This window comes from Podarcis liolepis (assembly GCF_965112155.1).
Source record: "Podarcis liolepis genome assembly, chromosome: 1".
NCBI classification, from domain to species: Eukaryota; Metazoa; Chordata; class Lepidosauria; order Squamata; family Lacertidae; genus Podarcis; species Podarcis liolepis.
Genome location: NC_139554.1, coordinates 103,523,057 through 103,548,617, shown reverse-complemented (window position 1 = coordinate 103,548,617; position 25,561 = coordinate 103,523,057). Strand labels below are relative to the sequence as shown.

Below are 25,561 nucleotides of genomic sequence, written 5' to 3'. Positions count from 1 at the left end.
TCAAACAAATGTAATTTTATTGGAATCTGAAATACAGAAATGACAATGAACACATTTTTGTGCAGAGAGACTAACAAGTCAAAGAAATAAGGATGGATGTTTTTAATAAACTGGACGCCAACAGCACTATTTATTAAAGTTAGAGGGCATAATATAATTTTAAAAATACCATTACTGGATCTAAAGCCCAGGAATTCACTAATGTGGAAGTGCTGCCCTTGCTGGTATAGTTGTCATTTTCATCAGCGACTCTTGGGCAGAAAGAGTGCCCTGTGTAGCCAATATTTTCTTTCTATGAACAGTTTTCTTCTCCTTTGCCATAGCTGATTCCATGCCCAAGCAGATTCATGATTTGTGTTGCTTATTTACCACATGTTAAGTGCGTGTAACAAGATGCAGGACAACTAGCTCTGTAACTGGCTGTTGAGTGAATAAGCCTGCTAGTTAGAGACAAGTAATCAAACTTTTGTTGACATAGACTCCGGTAATACTTCTGCAAATCCTGTAGCTCTGTCAAACCTTCACAGCAGGGCTTAAGCTGAAAGCTGTAACACTAAACATGTTTGGGTTTGGATCAAAGTCCTCCAGATCATTCAGAAAGTCATTGGGATTCTTAGACATGCCCGCCCGCTTTCCCATACGGTTAGGTATCATGTTCTCACAGGTATTACATTTAAGCTCATAGCCAAGCCCTCTCCAGAAATGGATGCATGGCTATGAATGCATGTTCTTGGATCTGTGAAATGAAACTATATAAAGCTTAGCAAGATTTATGCACTACTATAAATGCATATGCTCTAAACAGTTTACATGAAATGGTATAAAGCATTCATTAAAAATAGCAGTGGGTGGAATTCAACATTGTGCTAAGGCAATCAATCCGACATGGGAAATATTTGGGGTTGCCAGATGGAACAGTCTCTCCTTTCCTTCCTTTGTGCAGCTTTGGAGGTTCTATCAAACCGATCCATGAGGCTGGAGTGGGGGGGGGCAAATAAAAATAGACTTTAAAAGAGTAGGCATAATAAAATTATCAGAATTATCTCTGAGATCATCTGGAGGAGTGTCATTAGTTGCTCCTTGTGTTTCAGAAGCCCAACTAGTTTCAACCTGAGGTTGGACATTTAATGTCATCGGTCCCATGCTGTCGAAGACTTTTCCAGCTAAGATTCAGCTTCTAGATTCAGCTGGTATTCTCACTGACAACTTACAGGTACTTCTTTGAAGACTGTTTCTTGTGTCAGCAGCCCTATTCAGTTGTTTACACTTTTTAAAGATAAGCCAGTCATTTTTATGATCATTCTGTATTGTTTTCATTGTGCTTGTAAATTTTTTTGTACAGCCTACTGATATTTTATGTGACGGGTGGGCTATAAATACTAGCATAAATAAAAAATGGGTAATAAATAAGAATATAAATAAAAAAGCAGACTTTAAGAACAAAAGTGCATGTTAAAATTACATTTCTTGGCAGGCTTGCCGGAACAATAAAAGTTTGAAGCAGAACATATGAACTATGAACTTTCTCTTGATCAAAATAGGGATGTCCTATTCCATAGTAATAATAAAATTTTTACTTTTTACACTCTACCCATCTGACTGGATAGCCTCAGCCCCTCTGGGTGGCTGCCAACATATGTAAAAACATAATAAAACATGAAACACTTAAAAAGTTCCTTATACAAGGCTGCCTTCAGATGTCTTCTTAAAAGTTATATAGTTACTTATTTCCTTTGTTCGAGTTTCGCATACAGTTAATTCAATACCCTCCAAGCTTTCTCCAATGACAATAGGGATCAAATAAGAAACCGGGACGGCTGCTGTAAATTTGGGACCGTCCCTGGAAAATAGAGACACTTGGAGGGTCTGCAGTCTGCACTGATCCCACTGATGTCCATCTGAACTCTGCGAAATGTGCCACGTTCACACGGAAGCAGATGCCACAGATTCCAACCGCACCTGCTGCGAAGTCAAGTAAAAAAGCAGCCTTAATGCCAAGCGAACGTGCAGCGCCGGGCTGGCGCCACAATTCCCGAAAGCGCCATTGCTTTCTCTGCCAAGCTTCTGCCTCCTGCCCTCTTCCCCTAGAAGTCGCTCTGCCACTTCTCACCTCTATGGTTGAAGCCCCCTCTACATTTTGCATTGGAATTGCCAGGTGCGCGCGACTCTTCCATCCCCCCCAACACACTCCCTACCTCTGCTTGATGGGTCTTCTGTTCAAGGACCAACCGATGCAGGGTGCCCAACGAACCGCCTGCCTGTTCCTTCCCCTCTTCGTCTCCTCCCTTCGGAAACGGCGACTTCGGGATAAACCTGCGGGATTCAAAAGAGCCCATGCCTAAATTCCCTTTCTCAGCCCTTATGGATCGGCCCTCTCGCCTTCCTTCCCGCACCAGGATAACTCAGGCGACTGTGTAGACGAACCGCAAACTGGGGGGGCGGAGACAGAGGCGAGGTGGGGTCCTTACGGAGCGGGCGGAACAGGAAGTAGAGCGGAAAGGGAGCCGAGGGCGGGGCGGAGCTGTGCTGAGACGGGGTAGCTGCGCACCGAGTCGCTTCCTTACCTGGGGGCAGCAGCCGGGCCCGAGCGCCCCGGAGGGTTCGCCGTTCGCCGCCGTTATTATAATAGCCACCATGCCTCTCTTCGCCTCCAACCCCTTCGAGCAGGATGTGGGTGAGTCCCGGCGGGTGGGATCTGCCGCCCACCCCCCTCCGCCTGGGAAAACGGGGTCGCGAGGGGTCGCCGGGCTTCAGCAGGCAGCCCAAGTGTCCACGGGAAAGAGGGGCCGGGGCTCTAGGGCGCCGCGCCGAGGCAGCTGACCCCGGGGCGGGGCCGGGAGGGAGAAGGGAGGATTGAACCCGGTGATCCCTGTTTCCCGGGAAGCTCTCTTGGGCAAGAGGCCCGGTGACACAACCGGCAGTTCCTGTTCGCCCCTGGGGACGACGTTGCAGCAGCGCTTCCTGGGTGGGGGGGGCCCGGGGTGGGGGTGGGGGGTTCTCGTATGGACCAAGGCCGAGGGGCGCGACCCTGGGCTCCCTCGTTCCTTTCCTCTCCACCCCCCCCCCCGCCCTCACAATTGTTTTGGGTTACAAACACTAAAGGAAGCCGCTAGAGACCTTTCGGGAAGTTTTTGTTGCGTTGAGGTTTCAGTCTTGGGCAGGCGAATAAGAGGGGCGTCTAATGTTGGGGATCGATGCCGGGGTGGAAGCGGGCACCTCTTAAATATAAGAGGGGTTGGTGGGGGTTGAGAATGTCCGCAGGCGCTCAAAGCTGCGGTGAAGTTATTCCTCTTCCCTGCGTTAGAGAGTTGTTTGGCCCGTTTCTTAGATACATAGAGGAATCACGTTCGTTTATTCCCCAGAGCTGGTACTCGTTCTATTAAATATCTCGTTGGCTGTGAGCTAACTAGAGGAATACAGTGGTACCTCGGGTTACATACACTTCAGGTTACAGACTCCGCTAACCCAGAAATAGTGCTTCAGATTAAGAACTTTGCTTCAGGATGAGAACAGAAATTGTGCTCCGGCGGTGCGGCGGCAGCAGGAGGCCCCATTAGCTAAAGTGGTGCTTCAGGTTAAGAACAGTTTCAGGTTAAGTACAGACCTCCGGAACAAATTAAGTCCTTAACCTGAGGTACCACTGTAAGGGCAAAATCCCCCCCCCCCCAATCACCCATTGTTCTAGGCTCGTTTTTGGGACTGGGAATTTCATGAGTGCCAGCAGTTTCTGAGCTTTGCACCTAAGATTTCAGATTAAAACTGTAGAGTGGAAGGAAAGGAGGACCTTTTTCTGCCTCCCCACTTCCAGCAACTCACCGAAAACTGGAGAAGAGACCCTGTTAAGAATATTGGCGAGATAGGCAGGGGAAGATCTAAAAATAACCGTAATATTTTAGCTGCAGTTCATTCATTTCCAGCTTTGTAGTCTTGTTACAAAAAATCATGCCTAGACGTTCTGTTGTTGCGCCCATAACCCAGGTTTAAGGTGCCATTTAGCTCCTAGCTTTCATATCTCCGTTTCTAACACTGTCCATCGCCACCACCCTGGTGCAAGACTGGAACTGAGAACTAATAGCTTGCTGAAATTCTAAGACGAACAAGGGTTTTAACCTGGCGGGTAGTTCCAGCAGTTAAACTACTGGATCGCTTCGTTCATATGCATTCAGGCCATAATGGTGCTGGAGACAGAGATATGTGGCAGTTTCTCATGCAATTCCTTCTCCCAATATATCATATTGACATAACTGTTCAGATAACTGGGAGTAGGGGACTGGGAAAATAGGCAGGGAGTCTTGCATGGCTGACCTTGGTTTGACAACCTAGACATTGCAAGAACAGATATGCTTGTACCAAAACTTCTGGAAGTATTGAGGCCAGGCTCCTTGCACTCATTTACCTTCTGTGCGAAGGTACAGTTAAATTATTCAAAAACAGACTTCTAGAGATTTAATCTTAACCTTGTGCCTTCCTATACTTTCACTGTACTGTCTCTCACTCTGTCAAATAAATGTGTTTTGGATCTTAAATAAATATTGTTAGTGGTCTTGGTAATAATTTGGATGCCTTGGAAGGAACACTACACCTGGAGTTTATTAGTCAACAGACCATATATCAACAGACATGACAGAACACTTTTCTCCTCATTTACAGTGACATCAACTGTGGTCAGCTGCTTGCTTTTGTCATTCCTGGTTGGTGGATATTTTGAAACCTGAGAACAGGCACCTTTTTTACAAGCTGTCTTGTGCTTTAAAAGTTGTGAAATTAGTGGCATTAACCTCTGTATGTCTTTCAAACTTAGGCCTAAAGGGGGGGGGGGAACATTGCTTCCCACATTCTCTAGTAGTATCTGCAATGGGATTTTAAATTGTGTGTTTCTGAAACCACTATTTCAACAAAAATGTGTAGGAAGAAGAGGAGTTCGGATTTGATATCCCGCCTTTCACCCCCTTTAAGGAGTCTCAAAGCGGCTAACATTCTCCTTTCCCTTCCTCCCCCACAACAAACACTCTGTGAGGTGAGTGCGGCTGAGAGACTTCAAAGAAGTGTGACTGGCCCAAGGTCACCCAGCAGCTGCATGTGGAGGAGCGGAGACGCGAACCCGGTTCCCCAGATTACAAGACTACCACTCTTAACCACTACACCACACTGGCAGGAAAATAATCTTGAATCCTTTCTGTAGCTTCCCTGCACACGTATGCATGCACTGTACTGAAGTTTGTACTGCACACGTATGCGTGCACTGTACTGTATTGCTTTTGACAATTATTTTTTTTAGATCTAAGGGGTTCTTTAAAAATCACAGAGGAATTGGATATCTTAATAGTCTATTGTAGATGGTAATTCAGATACTCTTAGAAAATGTGGGAAGCCAAAATACATGGATGACAGTGCTCTCTTCTGCTAGAGGTTCAGCTGTTGAGCTTCCTAGGATAAGGCTAATATGTAGGGAGTTGAACGCAGATGGACTTTGATTTCTGGCACAAGCTCTTCTTCAGTCAACATTATTAAAAGCATACACCAGTTACATCAAACAAAAAAGTTAAGTGATTTGCTCGCTCTTCATAAAACACCATGAGAGTGGAAAAGATAGTAATGTACTGTAGTTGGGGGAAAGTATTCTCTTATGATCCATTCCTTTTCTGTTATACAGAGATTGCTTTATATGCATATAATAGAGCAATCTGGAAACCTGCCAACCTTTCATGTCAGTTGATAGGACCCTGTTGGTTCCTATGTCCTTACAGAAAAATATACATGGTTCAACAACCTTTGCTTTAGGCTAAGCAGCTCTTTTTCATGAAGGCTGATTGCATACACACTGAGTTGATAATATAGGATACCTGAATTAAGTGGAGAATGAATTGGCATTTCTATTATTGGAGACTAGAATATTTAATTGAATTAATTACCAGAAACCAGCAAATTTGCTAGATCACTTAGTAGAAATGTGAATGCTTTAAATATGCTGATCATCTGGATGTGTTTTGTTGAAACCTGCAGTCTTTTTTTTGTAACTTGTTGCAAACTAGTCAGGATGTATGCTTTAGTAATTGGTTCACAATTATTTTTTGTTTTGTCATACAATAAGACACCTTTTGTGTGTTGGCGGCTATCTTTATTTAGTACTTGGATCCAAGAAAATATAAGATGATCACGTCACTATAGCCCTTTGTTCTTTCTCCAAACCAAGTAGATCCCTATAAGTATGCATTGCCTTGCTAATTTGCATAGTATCTTGTTAAACTGCACAAGTTTAACATGGTTCTCCATCTGGCAGGCATATTGTTGTTTAAAAAGGCAGTTACAACTTCAGTTAATGCAAAGAAACAGGTGTCATTGTGTATAGCCCTAGCTTAGTGAGGTACCACACATAGAAAGGGATGCTGCATTGATAGTCGATTTCCTTTTCTCTCTCCTTTACCCACTGAATAGTTGATCATTGCAAATAAGGCTTTATGAGCACAGTCTTAGCAGCTGAGTCAGGGGGAAGGAACCGTGTACAGTACTTCCCACAATTTCTGCTAGAGACAAACACAAACATGGAAGCATTGGAAATGGGAACAAATGTGCATGTAGCGTTTTACTCAAATTAGAACCTTTCTCAGTCATACATTTATTTAAAGTGTGATAGTTCCTAGTACAAGATAATTTTGTTAGCTTTCAGTAAGTCCCCCCCTTTTTTTACTGAAAAGTTGATATTTCTGTGATATCTAGCTTAATCGGGTATGTTGAAGTTAATGGAAGTACTAATTGTTTGATTTTACAATGTATGGGCCTTCCCCAACACAGCTACCCATCAGGTCTCACTGTTATCTGAGCTTCTGATAGTTATAGCACAGTTCACTTTTTTCTGAATGCATAAATCCTAAAAGATTTACAGTACTTGTAGAATGGATAAGAATTCTTTATTCTCCTAGGAGTACCACCCCTAATATTTCTGCTTGAATTAACTGTTCTGCATGTGCCTCCTGATTGGAGCAATGGTTGAGGCAGCAAAGCAATTGGCACTTCCTGTGTTACATCTCTTAATTGGGGATGACTTGGATGCAGAAGTAGGGCAACAGGAACTGTATCAGGAAGAGACGAGACCAGAGGGTTAAACATTCCAAAATAAAACAGTCAACCTACTTTTGTGGGTGGATATTTCAGGCACACAGGAGCCTTTGATTTCCTGTGCCATACAGCTTGGAACTTAACTGCCTTAGCGTTGAATTTGAAAATTGGTGGATAAAAATCAAGGCAAAACATGAATACACTTATTTCTGAAACTCAGTATGTATATATGTGTGTGTAATATTTTATTAAAGCTTTTTCATAACACAATAAGCTAAAATAAACTAATAGAAATAAATACAAAAACAGAGAAAGAGAAAAGAAAACATAAGCATCCTCTCTCAAAGGTAGCTCTTAACCCTTGTCATCCTCGGAAAGTGGTGGAGCCTCCCAACTCTCACCTGGGAACTTTTTCTTCTTCTCCCAGTCTCTCATCCTGGGAGGTCTTCCCTTCCCTGCCTCTCACTCAGGGTCCTTCCACCAATTCAGGGTCCTTTGTGTGTGTGAAATCCTTAGACCCCAATAACAGCCTGGAGCAGAGGACACCAAAGAAAAGAAAAATAACCAAAGAGAAGTAAACTCATTTTCAAACCACCTTCTGATGTTCTTTTAACAGAGGAACAACAGAGGAAGTTACTTTATGATGGAGTTAAACCATTCGTCCATCTATCTCAGCATGACTGGCATCAGGTCTCCAGAGTCTCTGCTGAGGTTTATGTCTATCCCTACTTGGAGCTGCTGGGAATTAATCCAACCCAGGATCTTTTGCATGCAGTGCAGATGCTCTACAACTGAGCCATAACCCTTTGATTTAATAGCTCTTCTTTGATAGCAGGGGGCAGTGCAAAATTATGGAATGGATTGTTCTGTCTCATTTCACAGCTGTTGACTAGGGATAAGGAAGATCTGGCTTTCTGGATGTTGTTGGATTCCAACTCCCAGTTATCAGGAATTATGGAAGTTGCAGTGAAGCGGAGTTGGGAGGACACCATTGATGCTGTTGGCAATGGTTGGCAGTGCTATGCTTTGAAGTTGCTGTAAAGGAGGAGTCTGTTAACAAACACACAGATCAGATCTTGAGAGTCTCTCACACATCGCTTGGACAGACGGCAATTTCAAGAGAATTCAGTTTTCACAAGGGAAATGCCTCATTTATTTGCCTATGATTTCCGAGCTCTAAATAAAGTTCTGTGAGCCAGTGCTGGTGCTTGTTCAAGCTTTGTTTTGTCCCTACTTCTTGCCGAATAAATGGGTTGAATCCCGTTCATGCTGTTGTGCAAGTGCTTTGGAGCCAGCAGGAGGTGTCCATTAAAGGGAAGGGAGTGATCTTTGCCAATTTCCCCCATCCTCCTGTAGTCCTGAACCCTCCAGAACAGATTCTCAGGGAAGTTGAGAGCTGCAGGAGGTGGGTCGGGTCATCTTCCAGCTTCTACTCCAGCTCCACAAAGCAGAGAATTAACTCCAGCGCTTCCCTAAGATGCAAAGTAGTTATTTGATTTGTAAATACGTTTAAGAAGTTTTAAGTTGTTGCCTTAAAGGCAGCAACATTACTTGCTGTAAGCCAATCCTGCTGTAATCTCTTCTCCATTATATTATGAAAGAACTGAGAATTTTAAAAACTAAATACTTGTGCTGCAAGCTGCTTTTTGGACATGCCCATCTTACAGTTTGGTTGAAAAAAATATGAATAGCAGATACATTAGACTTGTACCCACCTCTAAAGAGTTAATGTACAAAATTTCATATGTTTACACTTGGGTAAAGGAGGTATGAAAGATATGCCTTTTCAGACTAAACAGATCACATAAAATGATGACTTTGTAACTGCAGTTCTGTGAGGAGGTTTTTTCCATCACACTGAGAAAAGTGTGTGTCCTTATGGTGGGAACGAAAAAACTGCTTCTGAAGTTTATAGCTTTGGGAGCATATACAGAATAAAAAGCAGTTGTTTTGCTAGTGGCAGTCATAACATGTGTATGTGTTTGAAAAGGTGTTGATTCTCAAAGCACTATTTTTCTTTATAGAAAAAGCCACAAATGAGTACAACACAGCTGAAGACTGGGGAGTTATTATGGATATATGTGACAAAGTTGGAAGCACTCCTAATGGGTAAGACACTTCGTCCTGCCTGCCAGCTCTCACTGAATGTCATTTTATGTTTCTGCTGAGTAATCTGTGTTTCCTGTGCCCAGATCTGATAGGTAGCTCTATTCATTCCAGTCAATTCAGGCTGGTATACACAGTAATGTGCTTATGTTAAAGCTCATCTTGTATAAAAAATCAGATCCATTTAAGATGCAAAGAGAAAATGTAACTAGGTCACTTGAGAAACTGTCCAGGCTGTTAAGTCCAGGCTGTTAAGTAAATTCTCTTTCTATTGTGAAGTAGCAGAATTTTTTTAACCTAGAATTTCCAGTAAATGCCAGTGTTGTTTAGATGAACTTTTTTTACTTGTGATTGTCTTCCAGAACTCTTGGACTCTTGGTTCTCATTCTTTTTGGCAGCTTTTATTTTTTTTACCAAAAATGCATGCAAGATATATTTGCTTGCTTTCAGACTAAATTGTAAGAAGAAGTAAAATGTGTGCTTGGATGTGACTGTGCTTTATTCAAGCTTTGAAAGCATTTGGTACCTATTCTGTTTGAGCAAGCTAAAAATGTATACCAAATTGTGTTTAATGATATTGCTTTGTTTTTTTTACCAATCCACCTTCTGGTGGCAAATAGCACTGCCTAACTTAAAACTACAATTTTGCAAGGGCTAAAAGCAGCCAAAAGACAGAGGAGAGATGAGGCCTTTTCAGACCTTCAAATTCTGTATTGGATCGGCATGTGAAAGGGGAGCAGATATGTATCTCCTGATTGACAGTATGTGTGCCGTTTATAACCCTGCCTTTTCAGGGTTCCCAGTCTTGCGGAGAAAACCTTTAGTGTGTAGGCTGTCTGAACACAGATCCTATCAATGTGTGGAACAAGGGGGTAATTAATAGGTGTGATCCAGCTTCCCATTCACACATTGACTCTATGCAGAATTTGAAGGTCTGAAAAAAAGGCTGTTGGAGCTTCCCTTTGCAACATGAATGGTAGGATTGTGTCCCAAAACTTTGGTTTTCGGTGTCTTTTTCCTTCCACTATTACCTGTCTCCTTTTCAGTTAAGTCAAGTGTGGGCAATCTTGTTGATATTCCTTTGGAAAAGGTAATTGGGGTGTGTGTGTGTGATCAGAGTGCACCCCTTTCTCAAACAAGAGCATACACCCACCATCACCGTCCATTCACACAAACACACACTCCGTCCTCTCCCTCTTCTCTCTCGCATACACACGACCTGGAGAGATCTGTGCCACTGTTTTCCACATATTTCATGTTGCAGGCTCACCCCGTCAGTGCCAGAGAAAGAGCTTTGAGCAGGCAAGCGGAGCCTGCCTGATGGCCCTTCTCTTTCTCCACTCCATGGTCTGCTCTGTGAGAGTGGGGAGGGAGCCACCAGTCTTGAGAAGAACAGAGTTGAGTGAAGGAAGTGGGAAGATGCTGGCTCTTCCACCTTCAACTCTGCTCTTTTTAAGGCTGCCCATCCCCATCCCGTCAGCTCGTTGTGTTTTTAGTACAGCTAAGAGAGAGAACCCTGGAGTCCACAAAGTAATGGGATGTCTTCCCCGTTGTCCAGAGCAACCAAAAGTCACTCCAGGTGTCAGAAGAAGGGGGTGGTCAGGGGAGGTGCCCAACTTTGGGTGGCAGTGACAGGGAGATTGGGGGAGGGAGGGGAATAGGCCCGCAGGTTGCCATCATGTGAATTAAGTTATTGAAATAAGAGTCTGAAAAATGATATTGTTTTATCTAGAGCAAAAGATTGCCTCAAAGCCATTTTGAAGAGAGTAAATCACAAGGTACCCCATGTTGCTCTGCAGGCACTAACTGTAAGTATAATACATACTTATTTTATGAAAAGGGTTAAAACAGTTCTTTTTAATCATAAGGCAATACTAGATGATCGCTTTTGAATTCTATTTAATAGCTGTAGATGATGTAGTAAATCTTTGTTATGGCCAATACCTTTCGTCACTGCTTACACCTTGTATTTTATGTGGTTATTTTCATCTACTAATTTTTGCCTTCAATTTCACTTGTTAGCTATTGGGAGCCTGTGTTTCAAACTGTGGAAAGATTTTTCACTTAGAAATCTGTTCTCGCGACTTTGCCAGTGAAGTACGAGTTATTATAAACAAGGTAAGGTTCTAATATGCTCCATATTTAATAAAAGCCAATGGGGAGAAATTCATTGTTATGGTGTCTATGCATCTGTCCAATACACTGCTGATATTTAACTTAGGTTGCAGAAAGGGACAAATTGAACAGAATTGATAGGGCAGAGAGATGAGTGGAAGAGACTAAAACATGAAATGATTTTCCACAGCAGTATTCCATTATGGACTGCAATGAAGAAAGCGTAACATGCAGTATCTGAATTGACAACTGTCATGCAGGAATGACAGACCGTGAGAATTCAGGTAGATCTTAACCCTGCACAGTAGTAGAGCCGGAAGAGCAAAATATTTGCACGTAAGCACATAATAAACCCAAATAATGGTATTTATAACCAGTAGGAGCCAGCGGGGGTGTGTTACTCACCCGTCTCCTGAATACAGTGTGTTGCTTGCTGCAGCAGGGAATTCAACACAGTGCAGGCCGAGTGCGAATACAGTGTTGGCCTCTTGGACTGGCTCTGCTGTGCCATCTGAGCCACCCTACCCCTGCCATGTCCCATTCCCTCTCAGTAAGCAGCAACAACATGCTCAGTTTGGAATATGGGGAGCAACAGATCACACACACCCAGTTCTACATGCTGCTATTGCGTATGTGAACATGTTGTGGACATATTATCAGTGCTGCATTGACCTCTAGATTTTAGTACAAGGCAATTTAAACATAGGCCATGATCCAAACAGCTAGTTTAGCCATGTTCAAGGACCTGGCTGTGCCTAATGGCATTTCTTTCCTTCAGCGGGCCTTTCCTCACCTTAAGCAGCCAACCCTTACACCATTTCCCAATTCCTTTTTTTTTTTTTAACTCCCTTCGGTTTCAGAAGACGTGTGGCGCAAGCCCCAAATCCCCCCAGGCCTTCAGAGCTAATTTGGGTGGTTCTTTGGATCCTAGCCACAAAGCTTTAAAATTCAAAATTTGCCTTGTAGATTGTGCTATAAAACCGGGCTTGTTTGTGTCTTTTTAGGGTCATCCTAAAGTATGTGAAAAGTTAAAAGCTTTAATGGTTGAATGGTCAGAAGAATTTCAGAAAGACCCACAGTTCAGTCTAATATCAGCAACTATTAAATCTCTTAAGGAAGAAGGGGTTACATTTCCTACCTCTGCGTCACAGGTAAGAGGCTATAGTTATAACTTTTTTGGCATGTTTACAATTTTGCAGATACGTGAGGACATTTTAAGTAAAACGCAGAATATTTTGACATGCTTGATTTTCAGCAAATGCCTGGTTTTCATAGCGAGACAGAATTTTACCCTGCATCTGAATAAACTATTATCAAATGTATATTTCATCCTTTTAAAAAGATTTTTATTTCCTGGCTAGTTTACAAATATCTAAATATACTCAGTCATTTAAGAAATGCTATTAAAACAACATAATTTTATGCTATGATCCTTATTGCCAAGATGGAGAACTGAGGCATAGCTAAACTCATGACCCTGATGAATGCAGATGCATATAGTGGGAACTTTAAAACCAAGCCCCACCAACTGCTGTTTATTGTATATAGCCTTATCAATCTGCTAATGAATTCCAAACCTCAACAAAAAGAAGGGGTGAGTGGGTTGTGGTAGCGCTATGAAAAATCAGTATGTGTGACAAACTATTTGCCATACAGGGCAAAAGAAACAGGAGGAGGACATCAGCAGGTGCTAGAAAGCAATGTATTTTGAAGAAATACTCTGGTCTAATGCATTTTTTGGAGGGAAACTTTTCAAGGTCTGCTCTGCTTACTCAGTTACCGACTTGGGTCTCTCTGGAGGCAGCGAGCAAAGGTGCTTGGAGTGGGGGGATTCGTTGATCAGTATTACTTGTGACAGGGCTAACCTGTATGTATTGTGATGTTAGTACCAAATACTGACTCTGCCTTACAAGGATTTTGTAAGAATTGCTGAGATAATGTAGATGAAGCGCTTTGAACTCGTGAAGTACCCTCAAAATAGGGAGCCAAGGACCAAATTGATGTGTGCAATAAATTTATTTATACATACATACATACATACCCAGCCACTCTGGGTGGCTCCCAACCGAATATTAAAAACACAGTACAGTCTTAAACATTATAAACTTCCCTAAACAGGGCTGCCTTCAGATGTCTTTTAAAAGTAAGATAGTTGCTTGTTGCCTTGATATCTGACAGGAGGGCATTCCGCAGGGCAGGCGCCACTACCAAGAAGGCCCTCTGCCTGGTTCCCTGTAACCTCACTTCTCACTACCACCAGAAGGCCCTCGGCGTTGGACCTCAGTGTCTGGGCAGAACGATGGGGGTGGAGACGCTCCTTCCAGTACGAGCAAGCACATGAGTCCAAACTCATTCACGTAATACTTAGCCTTAGGTGTAACTCTCTTGAGGCTTGAGTTGGCATTTTGTCTAGAGACAGTATATACCATTACCTTGTGACTGAAATGCTGGAAGTTGAGATGACACTGAAGAGTTCCTATCCAAAATCTGTGTTCCTAGCACCTCTTGAGATTCCAGTCCTTTCTTGTTTTAAACAGGTTTAAAAAATTCTTCCCACAAGGCAGCTACATCAGTATCACTGCTGTTTTTAAAGTACAAGCAAATATAGAACTTTTTCCGCTTGGTGTAGTATATTAATATTGCCAGTACATTTACAGAGTCCCCCAGCTGTTGCCAAGAATGGTGCATCATCAAGCAAAAACAAAGAGGATGAAGATATAGCTAAAGGTAAAGTATTAGTCACCATGTATCTTGAGCAATATAACATTTAAAGTGTTTCTAAGCTTATGCTTGGAGATGTGTTTTGATGCCTAAAATGCACAACATGTTCCATTTAAAGAAGACTGAACAATGAGGTGGAAATGGGTTAGGAAATGGAAGACAATGAGAGGATTGAGCAGTTATTTTCTTAAGGGGGCAAGGAGTAGGGAAAATTCAAGTTTTATACCTAGAAAATGCATATTCTTTTGGAGCTCTTCTTCCCTTTAATTGAGCTCTTGGGATGCTTGTTTCTTCTAACAATTTTCTGTTAGTGTTGTCATTCTGTTTTGCTAGTTGTCAAGAACTGACATCAGTTTCTAAAGCTTATAAGCAGCTTGAGGTCTGAGACCTTTCACGCTTATAGCAGTGGTGAATGACTTAAGAAGCTCTTTGTGATCTGGAGTAATCCAGCTAATTTACACGAAATTACCGTATTTTTCGCTCTATAACACGCACTCGACCATAACATGCACTCGACCATAACACGCACGTAGTTTTTAGAGTAGGAAAATCTGTAGGCATGCCACCCGTAGGCATTCCCTCCATAACACGCACAAACATTTCCCCTTACTTTTTAGGAGGAAAAAAGTGAATGTTATGGTGCAAAAAATACGGTATATTGCAGTGTATAGCGCTTTAGCAATATCCTTAACAATAAATAAACAACTAGTTACCTTATGGTAGAAAATAAAACTGCTATTAACACATTTCATCATTCTTTGGAACATTATAAAAGGCATTTCTTTGTTTTCCAAACCATAGCTATTGAATTATCTTTGCAAGAGCAAAAACAACAAACAGAAACAAAACCTTTATACCCACCTGTAGAAGTTCACCCAAGCAATCAGAAAATTTCAAGAAAGGTGCGCGCCTTATATGACTTTGAAGCTGTCGAGGACAATGAACTCACCTTTAAGAGTGGAGATATAATTGTTGTTTTGGACGACAGGTATGTTATACTTTGAGACCTCTATCTGTAGAGAGGGCTGCTGAACTAAATTTATTTACTGTTTAGGGAAGTTTTTTAATGACTGGTGTTTTAATGTGTTTTTAATCTCCTGTTGGAAGCCGCCCAGACTGGCTGGGGAGACCCAGCCAGATGGGTGGGGTATAAGTAATATTATATTGTTGTTGTTGTTGTTATTACTACTACTACTCTGTATGGGTTGTAGCCAACAAAGTTCTGCTCAGAGTAGATCCACTGACATCAATGAACCTAAATTTGTCATGCCCATTCATGTCACTGGATCTACTCTGAATATGACTTTACATTGGATACCACCATGTATGCCATACTACTGCATGCTCATTATGCTTTGAACCCCTGTGATCATTGTAAAACGTCCTTGGACACCCAAAAACCATTTAGATAAATTCTTAAATCTTTGTGGAGGGTTTCTTCTCAAAATACAAGGGGGTTCTGCGCTTGATCAGAATTTTCATGTGTGTGTAAGCCACAAGGAACCCTTTGAGGCAAGATTAGCTTACATTCATCTTTTCATCTCTAAACTCTACAACTCTACTTTGCCCTGCTTCCCAGGCAAAGGGTGTCATCCATTGGCATCTGTGTTCTGGAGAGCCCCAGTCATCTGGTCCAGATGTGGGGGGAGCGCAGGTAGGGGGAGAAGAGGGGCAGGTCCTGTTGTAAGAGAGGAAATTTGCCCATATGAATTTCATCAGTAGGATTGTTCTTCAATTGCAGGAACACACTCTTAAGCCAAACCAAAGCACCAGGCTGCAGTATTGGTTTGGATAGAAGTTCTGTTGAAATTAATACAACTTTGAAATAGAAATGTTCTGGATTGTGATATGGACTGATACTGTAGCTGTCCCAGCTTTTGAATCATGGAGCCATTTCTTTATTGCCACCACCAGAAGTGTTCTTTAGGAACTGTGTTGTTGTTGTTTTTTAAAAGTGAAGTGCTTCCAGAGGTTTACTGATTTAAAAGCGCTTCACTCAAGTCTTGCGGAGGAAAGCATGGCGACTTTCATGAGCCTTAGACTTGTGTGGTGTCCCCTCCCCTTTCTTTCTGTGTGGCTGCGAGAAAGCGTTTTCACCTGCCATTTTCAACTAACTGGTTTATAGTTGTGTTGGAACCTCAGATTGCGGTTAATCTTTATGGTGGATTATTTATTTATTTGTGTCCTGCTTACATGCCTCAATGGCTTTTGAGCAGTTTACAGCTATAAAATCAATTATGAAATACCCATGCATAATTAAAACACACAATGAAACAATTCCTTCAAAGCATTTAAAACATACATCAAAATAAGCAGTTTAAAAGTGCAATTAAAGCAATTAGATCAGGAAGTTCAAGTTCAGAGGAATGCTTGTCTAATGAGGTGTGTCTTCAAGACCTGGTGCAATGCCAGTACTGGCAAAATTGGCTGGGTTCAATTTGCTGTTCTTAATGCCCTAATCCTAATGCCCTTAATTGGGCAGAGGAGCAGAAGATAGTTTGTTGGGCAACATGCTCCAGTATTCTTAGGGACTTTAAAATATTAATAATGTAATTGTTGTTGTGGTTGTTGTTGTTTATTATGCCCTGCCCATCTGACTGGGTTGCCCCAGCTGCTCTGGGCAGCTTCCAACAAAAATACAGAGGCAAACAGCGTTTGTCCACAGACAGCTTCCGGGTCATGTGGCCAGCATGACTAAGCTGCTTCTGGCAAACCAGAGCAGCGCACGGAAACGCCGTTTACCTTCCCGCCAGAGCGGTACCTATTTATCTACTTGCACTTGATGTGCTTTTGAACTGCTAGGCTGGCAGGAGCAGGGACCGAGCAACGGGAGCTCACCCCGTCGCAGGGATTCAAACCGCCGACCTTCTGATCAGCAAGCCCTAGGCTCTGTAACACATGTAAAGCAGCTATAGTTACATGCTAATTCATAAACCTGAATGCATAGTAAGGATTGTATATTAAATTACTTAACTGAATTTGTTTCATTCATTCATTGTTTCATTTGTTTCAACCTCTGAGGTTTTGGAGAACACTTGTGAGATTTAAACATTAGAGAAAATAGTAAGATGTTGTCAAATACACACAGAGAACAAATATTTAGGCTTTTGCTTCTACAGGTTTTTTTTAAGAGGGTTTTTTTCAAGTGTTTTCTTGTGTCATTTTGGTACCTTGTAGCAGATGCTGGGCATTTTGCAAATCTGTCCCTACAGTGCTTTGCTTGTCTTGCAGAGCAAGCGGTTGTGGTTTGTTTCTGTGGCTTTTCTTTAATGGAGCTATGAATGGCAGAAGGCAAGTTATGGAAAATATTCACTTGTAAATTAAGAGCCTATGCTAGGGATTTGTAGGGAAACAGGTGAGGGACAGTATATTGCAGTTGACTGTTTGTGTAATAAAATGTAAATCTTTATTGCTCAGTGATGCCAATTGGTGGAAAGGAGAAAATCACAGAGGAATAGGATTGTTTCCATCTAATTTTGTGACCTCTAACTTAAACGATGAGCCTGAGTCAGGTAAGCCGAATAAAAAAAGGTGGTATTGAAAGCACTTTAAAAGTCACACATAAAGTATTATCCCAATTTGATGTAGGAACGTACCATGAAATTTAATGACTTGTCCAAAGTCACTAAGTACCCTGGGAATTGGCTCTAATCCTCTTGACTCACAATGCCTAATTGTGCTCTGATTGCTAAATCGTTTTTACCCTATGCAATATGACAGAAGATCTTGCATTTTTATGAGCAGTAACTTCCCATATGTCTTGTCAGTGGCATTATTATTTCAAGACAAGACTATTTCACTTGCTGTGAAACCACAGATGGAGGAGGGATGAAAATGTGAGAATAGATGGTTCTTAACGCTCTGTTGCAACCTAATCAAAAAGTTTGGTGTTGCCAAACGAAAACATTGAACTATCACAAGTCAGACTGCTAAAAGTCATGATATGAAATGACTTTTAATTTGCCATCTGGGTTTTGAGCTCAGTGCATTTGTGTTTTAAAATAAGTGTCGTACACCACAAGAGCAGAATTTAAAACTTATTTTTCCGTGTGTGAAGAGTTGCTGCACGTAGGAAAACTTAAGCAGATATTTCTATCCCTGTAGCTGTATTGAACTTGGATTTGTTTTTATAGACATTTTTATTGTTGGGTGTTTTGGGTTTTAATTTGCTTCAGGGTGTTTTATTGGGAAGTGATTCAGAAACAAACAAACAAACTGCTTGGAAAACATTTTAGATTGAGAAACTCATGCTATCATGTTCTCTTAGCTGCAACTGTGGAGAAAAGTTCTTCTGCTGAAGACACAACAGAAGAAGTTACAAAAGCTGAGCCGGAGCCCGTTTACATAGATGAGGTGTGTGGCTGCTTTCAACTAGTACAAAGTCTCATTAGATACTACTTCCTTGAAGAAGCTATTGAATTTTGACTGAGTTTGGGAACTTGCAGTCCTAAGAGTTCTGCATGCCTTTCTAGTGATGTTTTTCTTCGTCTTTCAGAGTAAGATGGATAAGGCATTGCAGTTACTCCAGAGCATAGATCCATCGGACCCTAAACCTGATTCTCCTGATCTCCTGGATTTAGAAGGTATTTTTGATTGCCGATAAATGTGCCAGCAGTCCTATTCCAGAATCCATTGTCCTTTGTTCAATAAGCTAAGTGGCAGTCTGGGAGAAAGGTGGGAGGTGAGACTCCCCTATCACAATGCATATCAGCCCCATTTATATGGCTTGCAGTCTCCTCAGCTATGAACATTTAACTGAACAAATATCAATATTTGTATATTCTCAGATATCTGCCAACAGATGAGTCCCATGATAGATGAAAAACTAGAAGAAATTGATAGGTAAGACAGTTGAGCAATACGTGTGAGTAAAATGGGAATGTATGCTTAAGCAGCACATAGAAGACTTAAGACTGTCATGTTTTCTCTATAGACCTCTTTCAACTTATCCAGGCTTGTTTAGAAGCTTGAAACAAGACATTAGCTTTGTTGTACTTAGGCCATGCACAAGCAAAGAAGAGGACAATTCAGGCTGCAAATAGGTTTAGAATGTGGGACTCTTTGTGGGTTTACTAGAACCCACCTGTAAGATGGTGTAGGTCTAGCCATCTTAATTTGTTTCTGCGTTCCCAGCAGGTGACCACTTCCTGCAATTTGGTTGAGTGCTGAATGAAGGCATAATGGGGGAGGGATATTAACTATGGGGGTAGTGCTATCAGTAGAACAAACCAAGTGGATTTTGGTCTCTTGGAAACAGATATCAATCCCAATTATTTTCAGCTTCTCTCTCCCACCCCTCACCCCCTAATGTTGTTTGGATAACTTATAAACTTAGCTGTTGAAATTTAGAAATCCTGCAGATTTAACAGTCATGTCTCCTGTCATAGCCTTCAACTATATTGTCCCCTCTTGATGAAGTAGTATCGTGGGGGTGTATAGCTAAGTTCTTACTTAAACAGTTCTGGGAATTGCTTGTGTAAAACGGCTAGCTAGCTTTAGGAAGCTCAGGTATCCTGTAAAGCAGCCTTTGCCAACACGGGAATCTCTCGATACTTTGGACTAAAGGTGCTATCATCCTCAATCCATAAAGGGCAGTGGTTGGCAATGGTATGAGTTGTGGTCTACAACATCTGATGGCACTCTGTTGAAGAAGGCTGCATGATAACTATGGGAACCGAGCAAAGGGTTGGATGTGTTGCAGGGAAGTCCTTAGACTTGGTATTGAGAAGCAAACACCTTCTTTCCAAGTCACTTCTTAACCTCACAGGCTGCACATTAATGTCTAGCACACGGACAAGTGCATAACTGCAAACACTTGACTTAACACTCTTTTTGAACTAGGAAGCACTCGGAATTGTCTGAACTAAATGTTAAAGCCTTGGAAGCTTTGGAGCTCTACAACAAACTGATGAATGAAGCGCCTATGTATTCCTCATACTCGAAGATGCATTCTTCTGCACCCTATCCACCCACGTCCGCTGGTGTTCCAGTGCAGGTCAGTGTCCCTGTCTAGCAAGGATTCTTTTAAGAACAGTTGCTGCAATGTGAGCGAGGGCCACTGCTCCATTAACAACTTTAAATTTTAAGGTTTTTGAATCCTGCTGCATTACATGTCAACATACACGTAAGCAAAACAGCTACTATTTATTTCTCCCACAGCTATTTCTTTCTTTTTTTAACCCATACTACATACGGTAGTTAACAGATTTCGGAGAATGCTTTAATTGTAAATTTATTGTAGGCTTGGATCCAAAGAGGGGAGCAGGTTCTGTGTTTTCCCCCCAGAATCCTAACTCCGCTTTCCTGAGAATAAGCTGCATTGAATTCAATTGGACTTAATTTCTGAGTAGGCATGGTTAAGATTGTGTTGTATGACTGTATTTGCAAAATAATTGTTTTTATATCACCTCCTTCCTTGGGGAGCTACAGTTGAGTGGGTGGGGGTGTTGCGAAATAAGATCCAAGCCAGTAAGTTTTCCAAGTTAAACATGTTTTCATTGTAGCTTTGCAAATCAGGGGGATAGATTTACTTGTTCAAGCTTTACATTGATGAGCAGTCTAGTTAAAAGGCTTGTGGGCTAGCTGATAGAGGGACTTAGGAATTAGGCATACTGCAGTACAAAATTTTGGGTGATACACCAGCATTGCAATGTTTTTACGTTGACACCAAACAATAAGTAAAATAAAAGAGATCTGTTGGTGCACATGTTTTGAGTTGTAGTGTTGAGATTTTTGACAACGATGTGTATCTTGGAAGGACAAAAGCAGTGTTGTCCAGTAAACTATTGATTTCTCTTGCTTGTTCCTTTGGGCTACAAGTTCTCTGTGTGCTGAATTAAATAACTTGAAAATTCACTCCAAACACTCACGTTTGCTTTAATAAACTAAGGGAGTGGGGAGAGGAAAATGTGCAGGCAATAATTAAGTGCAAAAAAGGGGGGGGGAGTGGCTGCATATATTAGGTGGATTTTACATAATCAGTGTGGAAAGAATAGTTACTATGGTAACTGCCACATCAAAGATGATGCATTTAGCTATTATGTATTGCAGTGAACTCTTAAAAATGATAGAAGATTGATTATATTGGGGGGTGTAAAGGAAGTTATGAGTGTTAGACATCTTAAATTCTAATATTCCTGTCATTTGAAAATAATGCTGCTTCCTGATGAGTATTAAAAACCAGTGATAGCTATAGTTAAGGGGCCAACAGTCATACTAAGAGCAGCCCCACTGAAATAATTGGATAAGTCAATTTATTTCAGTGGGTTCAATCTGAGTGTGGTTTAGATGGTTATCACCTTAAGGTACTAGTAGAATATAGCTTTTGATGGAACAAGACCTGAATATTTTATTCGTTAGACTTTTTCCCTACTCTTCTTCCAAGGAGCTTGGAACAGCAACCATGGTTTTCTTCCCACCTACTCTACCCTCATAGTAACCTTGTGAGGCAGATTAATTTGGGGAAAATGATTGCCTAAGGCAGGCATAGGCAAACTCTGACCCTCCAGATGTTTGGGACTACAATTCCCATCATTCCTGATCACTGGTCCTGTTAGCTAGGGATGATGGGAATTGTAGTCCCAAACATCTGGAGGGCAGGAGTTTGCCTATGCCTGGCCTATGGTTACCTGGGAAATCTTGTGACCGAGTGAGGATTTAAGCCTGTGTATAACCACCACATTGTGATAGAAGCTTAGAGGAAGCTACTTGAACCATGATGGTGCAATAATGACCTTGATGCTGTGCTATAAAATACCTACTCTTTCTTTATATTCCCTCAAGGAACAATTCCTGCGAGTTTTAAAAACCACAGCTTTAGTGCAGTGCTTTTGCCACATACAAAACTGGCCATAGCTTTTGTGTGTGTGCTACCCTTTTGGTTTTTTACCTGTGCAATTTCAGACTTGTAATGTTATTCTGTTTCCATTGCAGTCCTATCCCATGCACCCTCACAGTGGGAACTATGTGGTTCATGGTGTTCCTCAAGGCTACAATCCAGGAAGTGATCAGATTGGTCCACTGAGGTCCTTGCCGCCAACTATAAATTCTTCAGTAACTTCTCAGCCTGGTCAGGCAGCTTATTTAAGGTACTCCATCAACAAAGCTGTATTGAAGACGTCTTGCAAATGGCGTAATCTTTCTAGGGTTGCCGTTTGTTCTGCGTGTTGACAAAATGTCTTTTTTCCTTTTCTTTTTGTATTTCAGCACCGGTCTAGAATCCACTGCTGCTTACATGAACCAGAATTCTTGCCTTCCGCCACCTAATACAGTCCCTTATGCCCAACAAATGGGTATGCCTATGGATATGTTCACATACCAGAACAATGCATCCAGTTTGCCTCAAGGAACATGCTATCCAGCAGTTCCAGCTCATTCCCTTACACAGCAGCGAACAAATTACCATCAACAGCCTCTCCTGTGAAAATGCAGTCTGTTCCTGAAAACAGTTTTGGATGTTGCTGACCCTTGTCATTTAAATTGTCCCTCCATTGATTTAAAAGGATGCTTCTGCTCAAGGGAAAAGACAGCCAAGCAATTTCAAAGTTAAAAAAGTTAATTCAAGTTTAACACTTTTTTTCTTTTTGCAAAGCTGTTTAAATAAGGGGAGCTGCTAATGTGTTAAAAGGCCTTCAACATCCTGCTTTGCATAGTGGTCCATCAGCTCTGCTCCCTATTTATAATGAAGCCTCTCTAGAGTAACTTTTCCTTGTGCTACGTTTCATAAGAAAAAGCTTGAAAGCAAGTTTATATGTGCAGCTCTTCCTGTTCATTCTTTCCAGAGTTTATTAATGACATTGTTTTTATGGAACCTTTAAGTCTGAAGTGGTATCTTGAAACCCAATTAGTTTAGCTAATTTGCTTTTCAGTTTGCACCCCTGCTAGAACATCCTAACAGATTGCATTTTATGATTGTACAATAAAGCAGTTGTAAATTTGGGAGAAGAAAATTTTGAATGACAGCAGTTAATGGACTTTTATGGTTTCTGCCAGATTGGATTTCTTATTTGCATTTCTCAGAAAACTAGTGCTACTTATTGCTGAGGAGTAGTTCTTATTCCCTGTCTAGGAAGAGAAGAGTCTCAAGATTGCATTTTTAGTATGTAAATTAATTTCCAAGCACAAGTTACTCTGATGGAACTAGACCTTTTGCTCTGCCTTCTCTCTCTGCTTTCATTCAGTGGTTTTGCTGAATACTTATTTGCATGAAAGAGAAATCTTTCATATTGGGAAGACAACATTTATGCTGCAATTTATTCAAAGCAGCGATCTAGGAGCAGATGTCATCTTCTTGGCCTCAATTAGCAAATACACATTTTTAAGAGTTAAGCATCTAAAATAAATATCATGCAAAAATATAATTGCAGTGTTCAGGGATCAGAAAGACTCCTGCCCTGACAGAAAATGAAAGGAAAGATTCTGTGTTTTCTTTAGGTTCATTAATTCCTTGTTGACCATTTACTTATCCAGCTATTTAACATAATCATCTTTAATATATTGTTTATAGGTTACATATGGATGAACCATACTCTGCAAGCAGGGTGGGTAGTGAAATGAATTAATGATTTAGCCTGAGCAAAAGGTAATGATGGGACACACGAAAATCGAAAGGCATTTATACTTTGGTTTCAGAGCCCTTCTGAAATATTTACCGTCTGTTGTACAAATACCTGTTATTTCGTAGTGAGGTCTGTGTTTGTCTAACTCAAACCTGCCTGTTGTCAAGTGGCCCTTTCACTTCCTATACTGGTGCTAAATAGGCTGTTCAGAAGCATGTTAGTGATCAGCTGCAGTTCCATTTTGGACCAATATTTGTGTGTGTGTGTTTTTTTTTCTTCTGGAACACTTACTTAGTTGATCATCTAGCCATGGTGGTTTCCTTTCTGTCTAGAAATGGTATAGAATGGGAAATGGGGCTCAAATTAGCCTTTTCTGTTTTCAAAACTGAATTAGTTTCAAAAGGTGTTCTTTTAGAATCCTTATTAAGAGCAGGCCCAGTTTCCCCGCCGCCACCTCTCTCAGCCCAAACATTTGATAAATGAAATGAAGACTTTTTGATGAGTATGTAACTCCTTCATATTAATAAATTACATAATCGGTTTTTATTGATTCACAATCTTTGATACTACATTAAGTGGTGCCCAAATTTTGACTGTGATGTTAAGCTGAAGCAACATTTTTCATGGTATTTTGTTCTTTATATATAATATATAAATAGTATGTGTGTGTATATATATCCTCTTGTCTGATATTTTATACACAACATTATATATACTCATTCTCTAAAAAAAAAATCAGTGAAATTTTATACATAGCTGCATTTTGCATTATTGCTAGTTGCTGTAATCTTACAATACATTTATGCAGGTTGTATATATGTATAAATTCTGATGTTGAAATTGTGTATTTAGTGTACTGGTGACAATGGGATCATCTTTCCCTCTTCTCTTTTCTAGACTAAAACATTATTTATTGCTGAGGTGTGATCATAATTATGCTGCCAAAGGAACTGACTACAGATTTCCGTAGGGCCCAGACTCCATTGACATCAATGAGTGCTTAGCTATTGATTTGAATGGACTTCAGAATGTACTGCAGGCATACACCTATTTTTATATTAAAAGCAAATCCTTTGCTTTTCACATGTTAACTATTTAAGTAGAAATTCTGACAGTTTGTAATAAGGGTGGTATTGTGGTTTGTTTCATGGGTGTTAAAATAAGGTACAGTTTCTTATTGGTCATTTTGTTACCTTAAATTGTATACAAATGTTTTTCCCTATCTGAATGTTGCCCAAGGGCATTTGTCCAGTCCATATTGCCACCTGACTCAAGCTTCTTCTTCTTCTTCTTCCTCTTCCTCTTTTTAAAAAAAGGTTAACACATAAAATTAACAATACGTTCCCCAAGACCTTGGCATCTATATGCATTCCAGTGTTTCTCCCCCACCCCAATAAATATTTAAATGGCTAATCTTCTAAATCTTTTGCTCTTTATGTGTTTATTTGGTTTTCATTTGTACCCTTTCCATGCCCTGCAAACATCTAGCATAACCTGCTGAAAGATTGCCAGTTAAGGGATGGCTATGTCATGCTATAACTGAAGACCTTTCCCTTATTATCTATGCATCATTTCTCAAGATAAGTGTTTTGCAGTGTTTCACAATGTTAAGCATAACCAGGTTTTCGTTGCTATAAACTTAGTTTGTACAAGGCTTGACTGTCTTTCCCTTGGAATAATCTTAATCCTTCCATAGCAGTAGATTAAATTATTTTGCTCTTGAGCTAACTGGTGAAAGGAAAAGGGATGAAACGGAGCACTGGAATTGGTGGAATGCCTTCCAAATATGTACTGTTCAAGAAGTTCCCGTTGTGGTTGCTTGTCCATGTTCAGACTTATGTTTTCTTCCCATACCACAAAATACTTTCTGGGTGTTTTTACACGATACTATGTTTAAGCAACCGTCAGTATTAACAATTGGAGATCTGATCATATTAAATATCCATCCAGATTCTTGTCTACAACATGTTTGGGCTGACCTGGGCAAATAAAACTTGTTTAACAAA

The 25,561-nt window shown here is 40.9% G+C and overlaps 1 protein-coding gene and 1 long non-coding RNA gene across 3 annotated transcripts; one reads left to right on the top strand and one right to left on the bottom strand.

Moving 5' to 3' along the window:
* LOC310703190 lies at positions 1 to 2,704 on the bottom strand. Its single transcript, XR_014523972.1, has 3 exons — positions 2,565 to 2,704; positions 2,196 to 2,313; positions 1 to 1,962 (listed from the first exon to the last, which is right to left on the bottom strand). It is a non-coding gene; the product is annotated as an uncharacterized lncRNA (long non-coding RNA).
* On the top strand, positions 2,513 to 25,561 carry STAM2 (signal transducing adaptor molecule 2). Of its 2 annotated transcripts, none has more exons than XM_083494275.1 (14): positions 2,513 to 2,674; positions 9,081 to 9,165; positions 10,895 to 10,970; positions 11,185 to 11,280; positions 12,282 to 12,428; positions 13,935 to 14,004; positions 14,800 to 14,986; positions 17,416 to 17,510; positions 18,266 to 18,351; positions 18,494 to 18,581; positions 18,786 to 18,840; positions 19,840 to 19,993; positions 21,931 to 22,085; positions 22,204 to 25,561. In XM_083494275.1, the coding sequence occupies exons 1-14, from the start codon at positions 2,635 to 2,637 to the stop codon at positions 22,418 to 22,420; spliced, it is 1,551 nt and encodes a 516-aa protein (XP_083350401.1). In that variant the 5' UTR covers positions 2,513 to 2,634; the 3' UTR covers positions 22,421 to 25,561. The 2 variants fall into 2 exon arrangements, with proteins under 2 accessions (XP_083350401.1, XP_083350402.1); XM_083494276.1 differs by having other exon boundaries at positions 2,539 to 2,674; positions 14,866 to 14,986.